Here is an 18,694-nt window from a genome sequence, read left to right as displayed (position 1 = left end):
CTCCACCCTCCACACATGGAAAGAATCAGGAACCCTCCCTACTAAAGATCAGGTGATGCTTGAGAGCCCTGCAGTGAGGAAGTTCTGGCTCTGCTGGCCTCAGGTCATGCTGCAGCAAGGAGTTCTCTACTACTCCTGGGAGAGAGTAGGAGCCCAACAACCAACCGTGTTGCTACTAGTTCCAGCTTCCATGCAAAGAGAGGTCCTGCAGGCTTGCCATAATCCTCCTCAATCTGGTCATCTTGGGGAAGCAAAAACACTGGAGCGCTTACGCCAGAGCTATCACTGGTATGGAATGGGTGAAGAAGTCCATCTGTTTGTGAAGAGATGCCAGCACTGCAATGCATGCAAAACTACGGGACCAGTGAAACGAGCCAAGTTGCAAAGCTACCAAGCTGGAGCACCTTTGGACCGTCTCCACGTAGACATCCTCGGGCCATTCCCTGTATCCAGCTCTGGAAACAAGTACATTCTCGTCATAATTGACCAGTTTACTCGATGGGTCGAAGCCTTTGCTGTTCCTGACCAAGGGGCGGAAACAACAGCAAGGAGGCTTGTGTATGACTTTATCGCCCGATTTGGAGCCCCCCTCGAGTTGCACACTGACCAAGGTCGCAATTTTGAGAGTTCCCTGTTCCAGAATGTATGCAAGCTCCTACAGATCACAAAGACAAGGACCACCCCCTACCACCCTGCCTCTAACGGACAGGTGGAAAGGTTCAACAGAACTTTACTCCAGATGATCCGATGCTACGTGGACCAGAACCAAAAGAACTGGGATGAGCATCTGTCACTACTCACCTCAGCCTACCGCAGCTCACGCCATGCAATCACAGGGTTCACACCTAACAGGCTCATGTTTGGCCGAGAAGTTCATCAACCACAGGATATCCAGTCTGGGGCTGCAGAACTCAAATCTGACCGAATGGAGGTAGCAGATTTCCTTCATAACCTGGGAGAAGGACTTAAGGAGGCACAAAGCACAGCGAGGGAGCACCTCCGCACTGCACAAGAACGTCAGAAGAAGATGTATGATGTCCGAGCACGAGAACATTCTTACAGCGTTGGAGATTTGGTGTATGTAAAGGATGACACGAAAAAGAAGGGATTAAGCCCCAAGCTTCAAGCACCTTGGAAGGGCCCCTTGATTGTGGCTGGATGCCGTGGTCCTGTCCTCTACGATATTCAAGGGTTGAAGCGCAGAAAGATAATGCACCATGATCGGCTTAAACCATACAATAGTGAGGTGGTCCCTGCTGGGATAAAACGTCAAAGGAGTCAAGTGCTGCAGCAGTGCCAAGACCCAGCTACACAGCTACCTGAAGAGGATGTCCCGTTGGTACCAGAGCTGCCACTACAGAAAGACAATGATAAAGATCCAGCAGGGGAAGGAGCTTCTCGAGAGTCATGTGATCAAGAGGAGAAACCTCATCTCAAAGCTCCAAGGTGTCAGCAGGAAAAAAGACAAGAGGACACTCCAAAAAATACTGTTAAAACATCTAAGGGACGCATGGTTAATAAGCCAGAGAGATTCAGGAACTAGTTATTGAAAGAGAGACTGTTTAGTTTATCGGCAGATTGGTTACTTCATCCAAGAAGTTTTGCATTATAAAGAAAAAAAAAATGTTTTACTGTAAAAATTGTTTACAAGTAGTTAAGTGTTTTAATTGTTTCACTGTTGTTTAGCTATAGGGCCTACGAGTTTGCAAAGAATGTGATGTAAGTAATCAAATAATTTAGACATGTTCATTGAGTCAACTGTTCTATTCCTAGACATGTTAATGTTAAGTCACCTGTACTGAAGGGACTCAGTACTCTTGGAGGGGGATAGTGTGAGACAGTCCACCATGGGTGGCTTTCCCTGTTGTTGTTGTTGTGTTTATGTTACCGTTATTGTTGATTGGTTACTGTATGTCACATGATCACCCAGAGAGAGAGATAGCTCGTTACCTTGGTTACGTAAACAGGGAGTAAAGGGAACAACGCTCATCGGTATGGACAGCAAAGCTGCTGTTCTGTGCCAGAGCTAGTTTTCCCGTCATCTATTAACCTGCCATCTGGGACACAATTAGTTGTATCTTGTATTGTGTATTGTGTTAAGAAGTTCACTAAAGAACCAGAAACGGAGAATCCCTTGTCGTGTGAGTCATTATACCCACGCACATCAGACGGACGAAACACGACAATATCAAGCACCAGTTTGAAAGACTGAGGAGTTTGAGAGAAACCCTGACCCAGAATGACGTAGTTATTCACGTAGACCACATGTGTCAAAGTCAAGGCCCGCGGACCAGATCAGGCCCGTGAATGAGTTCTCTCTCGCCCGCGGGATGATATTTAATTACTATTAAAACCGGCCCGCAGTATTCTGTGCCCGCAGCACCATAATACTACAAGTCCCAAGATGCACTGCGAGTGCATTGGCGCGTACCGAGTGCCCGCGAGCGAGCGCGACCCCGCGTCTTCTCCTCACGTCAGTACTAGTCATGAGCAGTAGCAGCACAGTCACAGTGGAGGTCTGAACATCGCCGTCAATTCCCGAGTACACAGTTTGCTGACAAACCGCCGAATTCAGGCGGAGATTTTCCGACTTTGAAGCCCAAAAAAGCAGGCTTCAACTGCTCAGCAATCCATTTGCAGTTGACGTGGAAAGTGCATCAGCAAATCTCCAAATGGAGCTGTAATGACACACTGAAGGCAAAATGGCGTCCGTGGCGCTGCTGAGTTTGCTCGTTTCATCCCCGACACAATGCCTGAGCTGCGCACCCAAGTTGCTCGCACGCTGTCTATGTTTGGCAGCACATACGTGTGTGAACTACTGTTTTCGTTAATGAAACTAAACAAAATATCACATAGCATCTTGGGCATGTGCATCTTACTGATGAACACCTGAACTCAATCCTGAGGATTTCCTCAGCTCAGAGCCTGACCCCAAACATTAATGAACTTGTACTCAAGATGAGACACCAAGTATCGGGCTCAGCCTCAGACAAGTGAGCAGAAAGGACTTGGACTTGATATTTCTTTGAAGGGAATTATTATTTTTTTCTCCAGTTGAATGGACCCAGGGAAATGTTGCCTAAGAAATTAATGCAACTGTTTTGCACGTTTGCACTAACTTTTCTAATTTTATTATAAAAGACAGTCATTGGTGAGGATCAGAGCAGCAAACTGATTTGTTTTTTAATGCATGCTGTTTCATTTTTGCATTTATCTTGCCATTGAGCTTTGAATGAAAATTACATTTTGCTGTTTACAAAAAAAAACGTTTTCAATTCATTACTGAAAGAGCCTTGAGAAAATATTGCAACTGATTTTATTTATGTTTTACTTAATTTAATTTAATGATTAATGTTAAGTGCAATATAGGCTGTGTTATTGGTATTGGTTCAATATGTGCAATAATTGCGAGTTTTAATAAACATTGAACCAGCCCGGCCCTCCACTTGTAACAATTTTTTATTTTGGCCCCCTGTGTATTTGAATTTGACATGACTGACGTAGACTATAGTGAGAACTATTCTTGTAAATATAGCAGAGAGATTAAAGAAACTCACTTTGGAGGTGGCAACCAGCAGGTAACCCTCCATACTGGACTGGTGTCATCTATCACAGTGGGGGCAGGGTGGAGTCATTTGCATCGCTTTCAGCCTGTCTTCAACACGACGCCACAGTCACATGGGCTCACCTTTACCCATGACCATGAGGCTTTGCGGCTGCTGCACCTAAACTTTGGAACAGCATCCCCCTCCACGTACGGGCCGCTCAGACCCTGGAGATTTTTAAATCCCTCCTTAAAACACACCTGGCTCAAAACAAAGGGTGGCCGTGCTTTTACTGTTGGAGCTCCAACATTATGGAATCGCCTCCCCCTCACTGTCAGGTTAGCTGGGTCTGTACCACTTTTTAAAAAACGTTTAAAAACCCACTTATATAGGATGGCATTTTTATACGTTGTTTTCTCTTTTTACTTCTGATATTTGCATTGATTTTATCATTCGTTCATTTTATCATTTGTTTTATTGCTTGTGTGAAATGCTTGTTTACTTTTTTATGAATTACACTGGCTGTTTATTGCTGTGTTATGCAATATTCTACCAAATGTACTGTGAAGCACTTTGTGACTGCTGTCTTAATAAGTGCTATACAAATAAATAAAAGTAAAGTAAAGTACGGGATGTCTCTTTCTGGCACCATCATGAGGGACTGCGTTCCATATTGCTTTTGCAATTTGGGGTTTGTTCACTGGGAGAAACACTGTTTTTGAGCAGAGCGCAGGTGGATACCCACAGAGTTCATACTTGGAAGTCTTCAGATAATTTGTTCAGTTTGACTGTGGATTTGTAATCCATGGTGACTGCATGTGCTTTCCTCTTGAAGGTATATTCTGTCACCTTTTTCCCTACCATGTCCTTTAAATGAAGGCTGTTCATAATCGTGGTGTAATCTTTCCAAAGTTAGAACTTACGTGGAGTTTTTCGAAATGTAGAAAGTCCTCCACATTCTCTTTGCAGACCGAAGCTTTAAACGCCTCTCGCTTCGACATTGTTATCAAATGCCGTGAGATAGATAGCTATGTTGTGAGATTTAAGACCCTTCTACCAACCTCTTTTGAATGGTCCACATTCACCGTATTATGGGCTGTCACACCAGTGATTAGGTGTTGAAGGTGTTCATACCCGGCAACAGATTTTGTGACTCCAACAATCAAGTATCATCAAGTATTTTGATGTCTGCCTATGTCTGTTTATTTAGTGTCTGCGTTGTCTCTTTCCTGTGTTGATGCAGAACGGTCCTTGTGCTGTTCACTAGTTTCATAGTTTACCCCTGTCACTTCTTTTATTGCATTGTTGATTTCAGATGTTGCAGGGTTGGAAAGAACCCACATCCACTAGAACCAAACATGGTGTTTCATACTTCGCATGAGGGCTTGTTCTATTACAAGGTCGGGGGATAGTCCAGCCTAGTATTAATTATTAATTATCAAGGTGCTGATCCCAATTTCCAGTTTTCTCCAATCTGATGAATGCACTGACTAGGTCAATCATCTCCATGTACTGTGGCCAGAGTGCTGCTGTCCGGTCATCTACCAAGGTTGTCTTCTCTGCCTCCAAGCGCTGAGCTATGATCTGGAGTAATTCACTTGCTTTGTCCCGGTTATGGTGGCAGCCATAACACTGTCATACAGATCTGAGGCTTCTGCTAGTTCCTCTGGTACTTTGGCATGGTCTGTGGATTCTCCATCTGGCTGATCAGAAACTGGTTAATCTGGAGCTGTTTTACTTGTGTGTCCTCGCTGTCATCAGCAACGGCACCATCTTCAGTCAACTCTGACACATCCTCTGAGTCTACTCTACACCATCATTTTATAGCCTACATACTTTTTTAGATGAGATTTTAGATTAGATTCAGACAACGAAATGCAGTAAAAAGTGTGTCTGAAGAGGGATTTGAACCATCGTCTTAAAATGATGATTTAATACTATGGCAGCGGTCAAAACCACTATGTCATCGTGACAATATGACTATATGTAGCCTGCTACTGATATCACCACAGTAGTAAATATTCATTCATTAAAATATGAACATTTAACAATAACTGGGGCTAGTATGACCTACGCATTTAATCGGTCAGCAATTTCTTGCCAAACCATTTCCCTCGCCTTGTTAATTGCAGCAGTATTGCACTATTTTACATCTTATTTTTCGTCTTCTGTGAACACTGATGACATAAGCCTGATCCTCGTTCGAGGAATCACCTGAGGCTTGAATCCCATTCACGAGTTGCCTGAACGCGGCTTTTATTTTAATCGCTGATATACTAATCAACGTACGTGGAATACCCCCCTGCATTGTTTACTAAGCTGTGTGTATGTACAAGTTTGTATGTTTATTGCAGACACACCGACAGTGAGTTACATGGCATAGCCAAATGTGTTAGTTTGTTAACTATGTAGTAGGTTACATTCCATAGCCAAACATGTTAGTTTGTTAACTATGTAATCACATTCCATAGCCAAACGTGTTAGTTTGTTAACTAGTGTACTGAGTTACATGCTAAGCTGTGTCAGTGTTTACTAGGCTAGCCACACAGGTGTTGGCTTGTTAGCTATCTAGCTTTGTTAGAAGCTTGTTTGTTTGTTTTTTGTTAGTGTGGTTTTGTTTGTTGTGTACGAACGTACACAAGTTATTGTGTGTGTGTCAGGGTTTCCGTTAGAAAAAATTGGTGTCGGTCAACGTGTCCGGGAAGATTTCAATTTACCGGACAAACGTGAGATATTCCGGTCATCATATTAAAATATAATATAGCTGTTTGTCGCGGTGATTACTGTTGTGTAGCCTATATATGCCGTTTAATGTCTATTTCTCATCCGATACGATTAGATGCGAGCTATATAATAAATATAATAATATAGGCTTTCATGATTCGCATGCGCGCTATGCCATATGTCCAGCGCTGAACGCGCGCCACACTGGGAACTGAACAGACTGCATCGATCAATGAACGGACTCCACATTACGTTAACTGAAGTCTGTTAAATTGTTTGGGATTAATGTGAGTTTTCTATTTTCTCTTTCCAGTTTTACCCTTTTTTATCAATAAAACAACGTCATTTCTATAACCAGGTCTCGCTGGTTGGGAAGGCATTTAGTTTAGCTGCCTGTCAAATCATACTTAATCGGACTCGGGAGTAAGACAATGAGGAGAACATAACTGTTTATTGAGAAACAATTGATAGGCAGGCTGGGATACGTATATAAAGAAATACCACAATGTCTAGATTTATAACATTTTATTGAAAAGTGCAAGAGGTTACATGTAGGCTTCTGGCGTGACACATAGGCTAGCCTAATTTCCGTTCATATGCCTTTTATCAGATAAAATCAAATAGAATAAAACTTTGAAAATAAATAGGCTGTTAGTGAGGTTATGGGAAAGGACTGTATAAGTTGAATAGTTCAATGAGAGTATGCTCCATTCGCCCCCGGGGCGTCGATCAGGACACACATGACAGGAGATTGACTTTGTGCTCAGGTTTCTTTAGTGGGTTCAGGCAGGGTACAGTTCAGGCATGGGTAGGATGATTGCAAACACTACAATGGGTGTATGTGTGGTTCTTGCAAAACCCGTCGTTGACTCATAATTACAGATTCATAAAAATGAAATAACAATTACAACAACATCTGACAATGGAGTTTCATAAAATAACAGTAGTGTTACTGTTGCCTTACTGTTGATGTCACACCGCTGGCTAACTGACTGGAGTTGTAACATGAGAAACTTGTGGTACTTTCAACTTCTTCTCCGATCTGAATCAATGCGGTCCTGAATGCACTGCGCACTTAAGGTGGCAGGTGATATTACGCACAGCTTAGCTCTTAAGGTGGAAATGCTAACCAAATATAATAATCATGAACTTAGAATATTGGAACCTTTCTTTTATTTATTTTTATTTTTTCCAAAGATTTGTTGATGTTTATTTATTGTAATTGGCAGGAAGAAGTACTAAAAGCATTAGCACTGGCTTTGAGGTTGGAAGGGTTTGAGACTGGCAATCTCAAAAGTGTTTGGTCCCCCTGGTGGATGTGTGAGAGTATGGCACCGGTAGAGAGGAATACATTAAGGGCCAATCCCGATTCCTTTTTCTACCCCTATGGCTCATTTTCGAGTGTGACTCGATTGGAAGCCAAGGCCTTCGAACAGAGCCGCAAGCCATAATGGTTGAAATCTACCCCTACTCCTTTGCTGCGTCTTTTCTTTGGACTTTATGTCTCCGTCAACTGTGGCCAAGGTAGGTGCTGACACTGGACACCCATCCACCACCGTTCCATCAGCCCCTCTCTGATCCATCACCTTTGTTTCTGTGTTTCCTTCCCTAGTAGCATCCCCAGTAGAGGATAATTCGTTACGGTTCACATCCTTAACCTCAACCCCGGATTCAGTAGCCATGCCCTCATCTCTCTCTGAAGATCCCTCCTTGAGCAGGGGATCCAATCCAGGATTGAGGGGGGCGATGGTCTCTGATGAATCCAGTTTGAGTCCTGTTGGAAGGCCTGATGTGGACTCCCCTGTGTGTGGCAGTCTGTCCTGCGATCCTTGCTGAATGGTTGATGCCACCTTGTCCACTTCTATGCCATCTTGGGTATCTACGGCTGATGATCGCTCAAGCTTGGCATGTTCAGGCTGGGTGCTATCCCTTTTCTTGTCATTAGAGGGCAGGCTGCCCCTGTCTGCCTGGGCCCTGGTGTTCTTCCTTAGTGCATAGCCCTTCTTGATGTCAGCCAACAGGTGGTCTTTGATGCAGCCCTCCTCCTGAACTGGGGGGGCTTTACGAATTATTTTTCCGTTCTCCCCCCTCGGTCTCTTGGCGTCATCCTCCTCTTGCTGTTTCTTCCTCTTCTCTGCCTTGATGGCCTGCTCTCTCCAGGTCTGGTTGTCCTTGATTGCTTTAAGGAAGAGTCCTCTGAAGGTCTTGATGGTGTTGATCAGCTCCTCTAGTGAGAGGCGGGACGTGTCCTCACACAGATACTCTGCTAGCTCTTCCTTCTTCTTTTCGATGGAGGCAAAGAGCTCCTGCAGCTCCTCACAGGCCTCCAGGTTCCCCTTCATAGCAGTGAGATACTGCTGCTTGATATCCTCCTTAGAAGAAGAGGACACTTTTTTCTCAGAACCCTTCAACCGTTTGACCAGTGAGCTCGACTCCGCCTGAATAGAATCCACATTTATTCCAGCAGCCTTTTCACAGATCTCTAGATCATCCGGAAGGTTCAGCAAGTCAGCATGGGTTTTCTCCGCCTCCTCCAGGATGTGATGGAGCAATGTGATACGGGACTTGTTGGCTTTGGTTTCTGTGAGCTTCAGCAAGGTGCTGATCTTGAAGCCATCTGCATTGCCTGTGTGACTCCCATAGTTGAGGAAGTTTCCAATGTCAAGTATGAGCTTGCAGAAACTTGGAAGGCGAGTGCTCTCCATCAAACTCTCACAGGCTGCGTCCAGCAGCTCAGCTTTGGGTTGCAGCATCTTTAACACAGAAGCGGTCTCCTCACAGAGAAGCATGCACTCGATCCTCATGGTGTAGCATGAAACTGATAGGAGCTCGAGGTAGAACCGATCCACACCGGCCAGCTTCTCTATCTCCCCTTGGTATGACTTGAGGTTCTCAATCTCATGTTTCTCCGGCAGTAACGTCTGCATCTGTTTCAGCACCTCGACGTCAAACTTGGAACGGTCCCCATTTTGGATCATAGCTACAAAGTCTTTATGTGAGCATCTGAACTGCTTCAAGAATATGTTCAAATTTAGATTTTTCTTGGCATCAATGAAGGATATCTCTTTGGGCTCTCGTTTGACCGTAGTGTTGGTACTTTTGGCCTTTGAGTCAGTCACTGGCAGACAGAAGAGCTCCTCAATGCTGGAGTAGTCAGGTTCCAGGGAATCAGACTGCACTGACGACCACATGGATTGGCTTTCAGACACCTCTCTGGAGGGCAGCTTCTGCCAGTTGAGCTTCTTCATGCGCAGTGTGGGACAGCGGCTGGCCTTGGGGAGAGGAGCGTAGTAGGATGCCCCCAAGAACTGCACGTTCTGGGGCACAATAATACCTCCTCCAATACCTGGGGGAGGGGGTGGTGGGGGAGGGGGACCCATACCAGGCAGGGGAGGGGGAGGTGGGGGGCCCATACCAGGCAGGGGAGGGGGAGGTGGGGGGCCCATACCAGGCAGGGGAGGGGGAGGAGGTGGACCTCCCTGCCCCATCCCTGGTAGAGGTGGTGGAGGAGGAGGTGGCATCCCAGGTAAAGGAGGAGGTGGTGGGGGTGCACCAGGGGTGGCGCACCAAAAGTGTGCCATAAGTGGTGCACCATAAGTGGTGCCTGGCAGGGGTGGGGGTGGGGGAGGAGGAGGGTTTGGGGTAGCAGCAGGAAGTGGAAGGGGGAGGAGGGGGAGTTACGGAAGCCATGTCTGATTGGTTGGTTGTGCTGCCGAGCAAGTCTGTCTGGATTGCCCTGTTGGTGGTCTTGGTCTTGGGACTGGCTGAGATCTGTTGTCTCATGGAAGAGAGCAGGCGCTCCATCAAACGTTCAGCGGAGTCCATTTGTGAGTCGTGGGCCAGCAGAGTGGCACGTTCAATATTGGAACCTTTCTAACATAGGATTTAAATGAACTTGCAATGCGCATACGCCTATGCCTTTTCTCAGATAGGGGATAGCCTTAAATAAAATAGCCTAGAGTAAAAACTCTGAAAATAAACAAAAAAATAACAATGGCTGCTCATATCATTCAGCTACTTATTACGTCGCTTTTTGAAAGCATTGAAGCGTGCAGCTGCGGACTTGAAATCAAAGGTGCAAAGTGTCTCTCCGCAACTTGCAATGCGCATTAGCCGTGTGACCTTGCCCTCCCCAAGGCGACTTCGGTGCGCAGTTTTAATTGGGTTCAGGCACACTGGAGACGGGAATCAAGCAGGCTATGTTGGCCAGTGTGGCCCACTCTGGGTAAATTTCGCTGAAGTCTCGGATGAGGACTTCGCAGGCTGTTGAGAAACGCAAGCCCCCATAACCACGAAGCGCTGTCATGACACCGATGGCATCTCGTTGCACGTTTGTGGCATCGATGACCGGGGCTGTGGCTGGTGCTGAGTCATCATCGCTGGTAATTTCTTGGCCAAAATGACCAATGATGGTCTGGATGGCCGGTTCGGCATATTCTTCAAGCGCTGAGTGGACGGAATGAGTGATAATGAATCAGTGATGGCCTGTTTTTTTTTTATGACAAAATGACATCAACAGCCAGATTAACTGAAAAGTAGGAAGGTTTAAATGTTATCCTGTTGTTTTCATCATTGTTGTTATTATAGCCTAATAATTATTATTGTTATTATGATGATGATAATTATTATTAGCCTATGATGGGCGGCGGCCATAGTCTACATTTCGCAATTTAGACAAGCATTTTAGGTTATTCAAAAAGGATAGGCCTATTTAAAGAATTATACTATGCATTTTGCAACCAACTTAATTAAATTGGCCTAGCTTCTACTTACCATCCTGCGTCTGTGGGTATTGGGAGGGGTTCAGAAGGATGTCGAAGCTGTTCAGTACATCTAGGGAATCTTCGGGGAATCACTTGTGTAGTGCATCTACTAGATGCTGGATGTAGCGTGCTCTGGCATTTTTAAACGCCTGAACGGACCGGTCACCTACATGTGTCACTCTGACATCATTGTACAGGCCGTCTTGGCAGTCTGCCTGGAACTTAACTTCTTCTGGGACTGGGGCATCTCGTAGCTGTGTTAGTGCCGCTACGGATGCGTGAACCATTGGTCGGATCATGGCCAGATTTACGTCGTCTTTCTGGAAAACCAAGTTCAATTTGGTCATCACCGGTAGCACATCAGCCAGTGCGTGAGTCCAGGCGATAAAGCTATACGGCTGGATTTGACCTAGGAGGCCTTGGGCTTGGGCATTTCCTCCCACAGCCTCTTCATTTAGCTCCATCACCAGAGCAGGCCAGTTACGTTTGATACCCTCCACTGGGGTTCCATGAACATGTTTATTAGAGTTGAAAAGAGAAGAACACTGCTGCCATCCAGGTGTATTGTAAAATGTGAACGCAAATAAAGATATATATATATATATATATATATTTATTTTTTTAACAAAAAAAAAAGATTTATTGTCCAAAAACATCAAACAATTAAAAGTAACCCCTGGAAAACCGTGACGCCATAAACCGAGAGACATGAGTCAATGTAACACTTTAGTAAGAACCAATAAACGTCATATGAATACTGTGTAGCGTGAAAGAGTAGTAATGAAAGAAGCCACACCCCTCCCCCCAACCCCTCCTCCGCCCCCCCGCGGACGACCCACTCCCCTCCTTCCACTTTAGTGCCACGTCAGACGTTCCTGGTAGAAGTAGATGAGCACCTTGGGACACTTGATTTTGGCCTCCTTGGCCGGGACCAGGTCCATCTCATCAGAGTTCTTCCATTTCATGAGGAACATGAGTCTGTGGCTCCTATGATGCGTTCCGGATTAAGGCCTCTGGCGAAGCCCCGCGGTTTCTCTGCCTCGTCTTTCCTCTTCTTGGGCCGGCTCTCCTCTCCTCCCGCCTCCTCAGGGTCCGTCGTCTTCCTCTTCCCTCCCGCGGTCTCTTTCTTGTTGTCGCTCTCGGTGGGCTTGTGGTTCTGCATGTACTCGGCGATGAGATCTGGGCAGTCCAGGTTGCCCTGCGGCTCCCACGTGTTGTCATCGTCTGAGAAGCCTTTCCACTTGAGCAGGAACTCCACCCGACCCTTGACCATCCTGCGGTCTAGAAACTTCTCCACCACATACTCTTCCTCCTCCTCCTCTGCCACCTCCTCCACCTTCTTGTTCTGCTTCTTCCCTGCAGTGGGCACCAGCTTGGCCTCTTCTTTGGGGGGCTCTAGTCGGTCCGTCGTCTTCCTCTTCCCTCCCGCGGTCTCTTTCTTGTTGTCGCTCTCTGTGGGCTTGTGGTTCTGCATGTACTCGGCGATGAGGTCCGGCCAGTCCAGGTTGCCCTGCGGCTCCCACGTGTTGTCATCGTCTGAGAAGCCTTTCCACTTGAGCAGGAACTCCACCCGATCCTTGACCACCATGCGGTCTAGAACCTTCTCCACCACATACTCTTCCTCCTCCTCCTCTGCCACCTCCTCCACCTTCTTCTTGTTCTGCTTCTTCCCCGCAGTGGGCACCAGCTTGACCTCTTCTTTGGGGGGCTCAGAGTTCATACTTGGAAGGCTTCAGATAATTTGTTCAGTTTGACTGTGGATTTGTTCATACTTGGAAGGCTTCAGATAATTTGTTCAGTTTGACTGTGGATTTGTAATCCATGGTGACTGCATGTGCTTTCCTCTTGAAGGTATATTCTGTCACCTTTTTCCCTACCATGTCCTTTAAATGAAGGCTGTTCATAATCGTGGTGTAATCTTTCCAAAGTTACGTGGAGTTTTTCAAAATGTAGAAAGTCCTCCACATTCTCTTTGCAGACCGAAGCTATAAACGCCTCTCGCTTCGACATTGTTATCAAATGCCGTGAGATAGATAGCTATGTTGTGAGATTTAAGACCCTTCTACCAACCTCTTTTGAATGGTCCACATTCACCGTATTATGGGCTGTCACACCAGTGATTAGGTGTTGAAGGTGTTCATACCCGGCAACAGATTTTGTGACTCCAACAATCAAGTATCATCAAGTATTTTGATGTCTGCCTATGTCTGTTTATTTAGTGTCTGCGTTGTCTCTTTCCTGTGTTGATGCAGAACGGTCCTTGTGCTGTTCACTAGTTTCATAGTTTACCCCTGTCACTTCTTTCATTGCATTGTTGATTACAGATGTTGCAGGGTTGGAAAGAACCCACATCCACTAGAACCAAACGTTGTGTTTCATACTTCGCATGAGGGCTTGTTCTATTACAAGGTCGGGGGATAGTCCAGCCTAGTATTAATTTGACGTATGAACAACTTGCAGACCATCTTCCAGAAATCTTTTGTTAACTTGGGGATGTGTGTCTTCTATTTGGCGCATTTTCTGGAGGTATGGAAAAGATCTGAATATTCATTTATGTAAAATAAATAAGGAACACTAGTATTTTGTCAATAATAATATCTGTTAAACAATAAATAACCAATGATGTCATCAAATACATGTTTGTAATACCATCAAAGATCTTGAAAAAGTTAAGAGACATTTGGAAAAGCTATCAATCGTTCACATTCAAATCAACGACGAAGAGAATTGTATTTGGCCCACATTTTCGCTGTGTATTCAAGTTACAGTTAGCAGGTGCGGGTATAGAATTATAGGATTATTGTATATTTCACATACAAGCTATGTCCGGAGGCAGCCGGAATGAATGGCATCATGTCTGTCAGGGTATCAAGGTGCTGATCCCAATTTCCAGTTTTCTCCAATCTGATGAATGCACTGACTAGGTCAATCATCTCCATGTACTGTGGCCAGAGTGCTGCTGTCCGGTCATCTACCAAGGTTGTCTTCTCTGCCTCCAAGCGCTGAGCTATGATCTGGAGTAATTCACTTGCATTTCTCCCGGTTATGGTGGGAGTCATACAGATCTGAGGCTTCTGCTAGTTCCTCTGGTACTTTGGCATGGTCTGTGGATTCTCCATCTGGTTGATCAGAAACTGGTTAATCTGGAGCTGTTTTACTTGTGTGTCCTCGCTGTCATCAGCAACGGCACCATCTTCAGTCAACTCTGACACATCCTCTGAGTCTACTCTACACCATCATTTTATAGCCTACATACTTTTTTAGATGAGATTTTAGATTAGATTCAGACAACGAAATGCAGTAAAAAGTGTGTCTGAAGAGGGATTTGAACCATCATCTTAAAATGATGATTTAATACTATGGCAGCGGTCAAAACCACTATGTCATCGTGACAATATGACTATATGTAGCCTGCTACTGATATCACCACAGTAGTAAATATTCATTCATTAAAATATGAACATTTAACAATAACTGGGGCTAGTATGACCTACGCATTTAATCGGTCAGCAATTTCTTGCCAAACCATTTCCCTCGCCTTGTTAATTGCGGCAGTATTGCACTATTTTACATCTTATTTTTCGTCTTCTGTGAACACTGATGACATAAGCCTGATCCTCGTTCGAGGAATCACCTGAGGCTTGAATCCCATTCACGAGTTGCCTGAACGCGGCTTTTATTTTAATCGCTGATATACTAATCAACGTACGTGGAATACCCCCCTGCATTGTTTACTAAGCTGTGTGTATGTACAAGTTTGTATGTTTATTGCCGACACACCGACAGTGAGTTACATGGCATAGCCAAATGTGTTAGTTTGTTAACTATGTAGTAGGTTACATTCCATAGCCAAACATGTTAGTTTGTTAACTATGTAATCACATTCCATAGCCAAACGTGTTAGTTTGTTAACTAGTGTACTGAGTTACATGCTAAGCTGTGTCAGTGTTTACTAGGCTAGCCACACAGGTGTTGGCTTGTTAGCTATCTAGCTTTGTTAGAAGCTTGTTTGTTTGTTTTTTGTTAGTGTGGTTTTGTTTGTTGTGTACGAACGTACACAAGTTATTGTGTGTGTGTCAGGGTTTCCGTTAGAAAAAATTGGTGTCGGTCAACGTGTCCGGGAAGATTTCAAATGCTGCGTCTTTTCTTTGGACTTTGTGTCTCCGTCAACTGTGGCCAAGGTAGGTGCTGACACTGGACACCCATCCACCACCGTTCCATCAGCCCCTCTCTGATCCATCACCTTTGTTTCTGTGTTTCCTTCCCTAGTAGCATCCCCAGTAGAGGATACTTCGTTACGGTTCACATCCTTAACCTCAACCCCGGATTCAGTAGCCATGCCCTCATCTCTCTCTGAAGATCCCTCCTTGAGCAGGGGATCCAATCCAGGATTGAGGGGGGCGATGGTCTCTGATGAATCCAGTTTGAGTCCTGTTGGAAGGCCTGATGTGGACTCCCCTGTGTGTGGCAGTCTGTCCTGCGATCCTTGCTGAATGGTTGATGCCACCTTGTCCACTTCTATGCCATCTTGGGTATCTACGGCTGATGATCGCTCAAGCTTGGCATGTTCAGGCTGGGTGCTATCCCTTTTCTTGTCATTAGAGGGCAGGCTGCCCCTGTCTGCCTGGGCCCTGGTGGTCTTCCTTAGTGCATAGCCCTTCTTGATGTCAGCCAACAGGTGGTCTATGATGCAGCCCTCCTCCTGAACTGGGGGGGGCTTTACGAATTATTTTTCCGTTCTCCCCCCTCGGTCTCTTGGCGTCATCCTCCTCTTGCTGTTTCTTCCTCTTCTCTGCCTTGATGGCCTGCTCTCTCCAGGTCTGGTTGTCCTTGATTGCTTTAAGGAAGAGTCCTCTGAAGGTCTTGATGGTGTTGAACAGCTCCTCTAGTGAGAGGCGGGACGTGTCCTCACACAGATACTCTGCTAGCTCTTCCTTCTTCTTTTCGATGGAGGCAAAGAGCTCCTGCAGCTCCTCACAGGCCTCCAGGTTCCCCTTCATAGCAGTGAGATACTGCTGCTTGATATCCTCCTGAGAAGAAGAGGACACTTTTTTCTCAGAACCCTTCAACCGTTTGACCAGTGAGCTCGACTCCGCCTGAATAGAATCCACATTTATTCCAGCAGCCTTTTCACAGATCTCTAGATCATCCGGAAGGTTCAGCAAGTCAGCATGGGTTTTCTCCGCCTCCTCCAGGATGTGATGGAGCAATGTGATACGGGACTTGTTGGCTTTGGTTTCTGTGAGCTTCAGCAAGGTGCTGATCTTGAAGCCATCTGCATTGCCTGTGTGACTCCCATAGTTGAGGAAGTTTCCAATGTCAAGTATGAGCTTGCAGAAACTTGGAAGGCGAGTGCTCTCCATCAAACTCTCACAGGCTGCGTCCAGCAGCTCAGCTTTGGGTTGCAGCATCTTTAACACAGAAGCGGTCTCCTCACAGAGAAGCATGCACTCGATCCTCATGGTGTAGCATGAAACTGATAGGAGCTCGAGGTAGAACCGATCCACACCGGCCAGCTTCTCTATCTCCCCTTGGTATGACTTGAGGTTCTCAATCTCATGTTTCTCCGGCAGTAACGTCTGCATCTGTTTCAGCACCTCGACGTCAAACTTGGAACGGTCCCCATTTTGGATCATAGCTACAAAGTCTTTATGTGAGCATCTGAACTGCTTCAAGAATATGTTCAAATTTAGATTTTTCTTGGCATCAATGAAGGATATCTCTTTGGGCTCTCGTTTGACCGTAGTGTTGGTACTTTTGGCCTTTGAGTCAGTCACTGGCAGACAGAAGAGCTCCTCAATGCTGGAGTAGTCAGGTTCCAGGGAATCAGACTGCACTGACGACCACATGGATTGGCTTTCAGACACCTCTCTGGAGGGCAGCTTCTGCCAGTTGAGCTTCTTCATGCGCAGTGTGGGACAGCGGCTGGCCTTGGGGAGAGGAGCGTAGTAGGATGCCCCCAAGAACTGCACGTTCTGGGGCACAATAATACCTCCTCCAATACCTGGGGGAGGGGGTGGTGGGGGAGGGGGGCCCATACCAGGCAGGGGAGGGGGAGGTAGGGGGCCCATATCAGGCAGGGGAGGGGGAGGTGGGGGGCCCATACCAGGCAGGGGAGGGGGAGGAGGTGGACCTCCCTGCCCCATCCCTGGTAGAGGTGGTGGAGGAGGAGGTGGCATCCCAGGTAAAGGAGGAGGTGGTGGGGGTGCACCAGGGGTGGCGCACCAAAAGTGTGCCAGAAGTGATGCACCATAAGTGGTGCCTGGCAGGGGTGGGGGTGGGGGAGGAGGAGGGTTTGGGGTAGCAGCAGGAAGTGAAGGGGGAGGAGGGGGAGTTACGGAAGCCATGTCTGATTGGTTGGTTGTGCTGCCGAGCAAGTCTGTCTGGATTGCCCTGTTGGTGGTCTTGGTCTTGGGACTGGCTGAGATCTGTTGTCTCATGGAAGAGAGCAGGCGCTCCATCAAACGTTCAGCGGAGTCCATTTGTGAGTCGTGGGCCAGCAGAGTGGCACGTTCAATATTGGAACCTTTCTAACATAGGATTTAAATGAACTTGCAATGCGCATACGCCTATGCCTTTTCTCAGATAGGGGATAGCCTTAAATAAAATAGCCTAGAGTAAAAACTCTGAAAATAAACAAAAAAATAACAATGGCTGCTCATATCATTCAGCTACTTATTACGTCGCTTTTTGGCAGCATTGAAGCGTGCAGCTGCGGACTTGAAATCAAAGGTGCAAAGTGTCTCTCCGCAACTTGCAATGCGCATTAGCCGTGTGACCTTGCCCTCCCCAAGGCGACTTCGGTGCGCAGTTTTAATTCGGTTCTGCAGGCACACTGGAGACGGGAATCAAGCAGGCTATGTTGGCCAGTGTGGCCCACTCTGGGTAAATTTCGCTGAAGTCTCGGATGAGGACTTCGCAGGCTGTTGAGAAACGCAAGCCCCCATAACCACGAAGCGCTGTCATGACACCGATGGCATCTCGTTGCACGTTTGTGGCATCGATGACCGGGCCTGTGGCTGGTGTTGAGTCATCATCGCTGGTCATTTCTTGGCCAAAATTACCAATGATGGTCTGGATGGCCGGTTCGGCATATTCTTCAAGCGCTGAGAGGACGGAATGAGTGATAATGAATCAGTGATGGCCTATTTTTTTTTTATGACAAAATGACATCAACAGCCAGATTAACTGAAAAGTAAGAAGGTTTAAATGTTATCCTGTTGTTTTCATCATTGTTGTTATTATAGCCTAATAATTATTATTGTTATTATGATGATGATAATTATTATTAGCCTATGATGGGCGGCGGCCATAGTCTACATTTCGCAATTTAGACAAGCATTTTAGGTTATTCAAAAAGGATAGGCCTATTTAAAGAATTATACTATGCATTTTGCAACCAACTTAATTAAATAGGCCTAGCTTCTACTTACCATCCTGCGTCTGTGGGTATTGGGAGGGGTTCAGAAGGATGTCGAAGCTGTTCAGTACATCTAGGGAATCTTCGGGGAATCACTCGTGTAGTGCATCTACTCGATGCTGGATGTAACGTGCTCGGGCATTTTTAAACGCCTGAACGGACTGGTCACCTACATGTGTCACTCTGACATCATTGTACAGGCCGTCTTGGCAGTCCGCCTGGAACTTAACTTCTTCTGGGCC

The 18,694-nt window shown here is 46.0% G+C and overlaps 1 protein-coding gene and 1 pseudogene across 2 annotated transcripts; both read right to left on the bottom strand.

The window, feature by feature from the left end:
- Positions 1-268: 268 nt before the first annotated feature.
- On the bottom strand, positions 269-18,079 carry LOC308171151 (inverted formin-2-like; the record flags this gene model as incomplete). Its single annotated transcript, XM_080546007.1, has 5 exons — positions 269-521; positions 846-952; positions 8,153-9,783; positions 17,025-17,294; positions 17,869-18,079. 5 exons carry the CDS (start codon positions 18,077-18,079, stop codon positions 269-271), a joined length of 2,472 nt encoding a protein of 823 aa, XP_080402133.1.
- Positions 11,887-12,752, bottom strand: LOC308170871 (chromobox protein homolog 1-like; annotated as a pseudogene). The gene has a single exon. The product of its transcript is annotated as a chromobox protein homolog 1-like (transcript).
- Positions 18,080-18,694: the final 615 nt, after the last annotated feature.

The sequence above is a fragment of the Nansenia antarctica genome, assembly GCF_963989245.1.
Source record: "Nansenia antarctica genome assembly, chromosome: 15".
Lineage (NCBI taxonomy): Eukaryota > Metazoa > Chordata > Actinopteri > Argentiniformes > Microstomatidae > Nansenia > Nansenia antarctica.
Note: the sequence above shows the minus strand (reverse complement) of the source record. Positions and strands in the feature narration are given on the sequence as shown.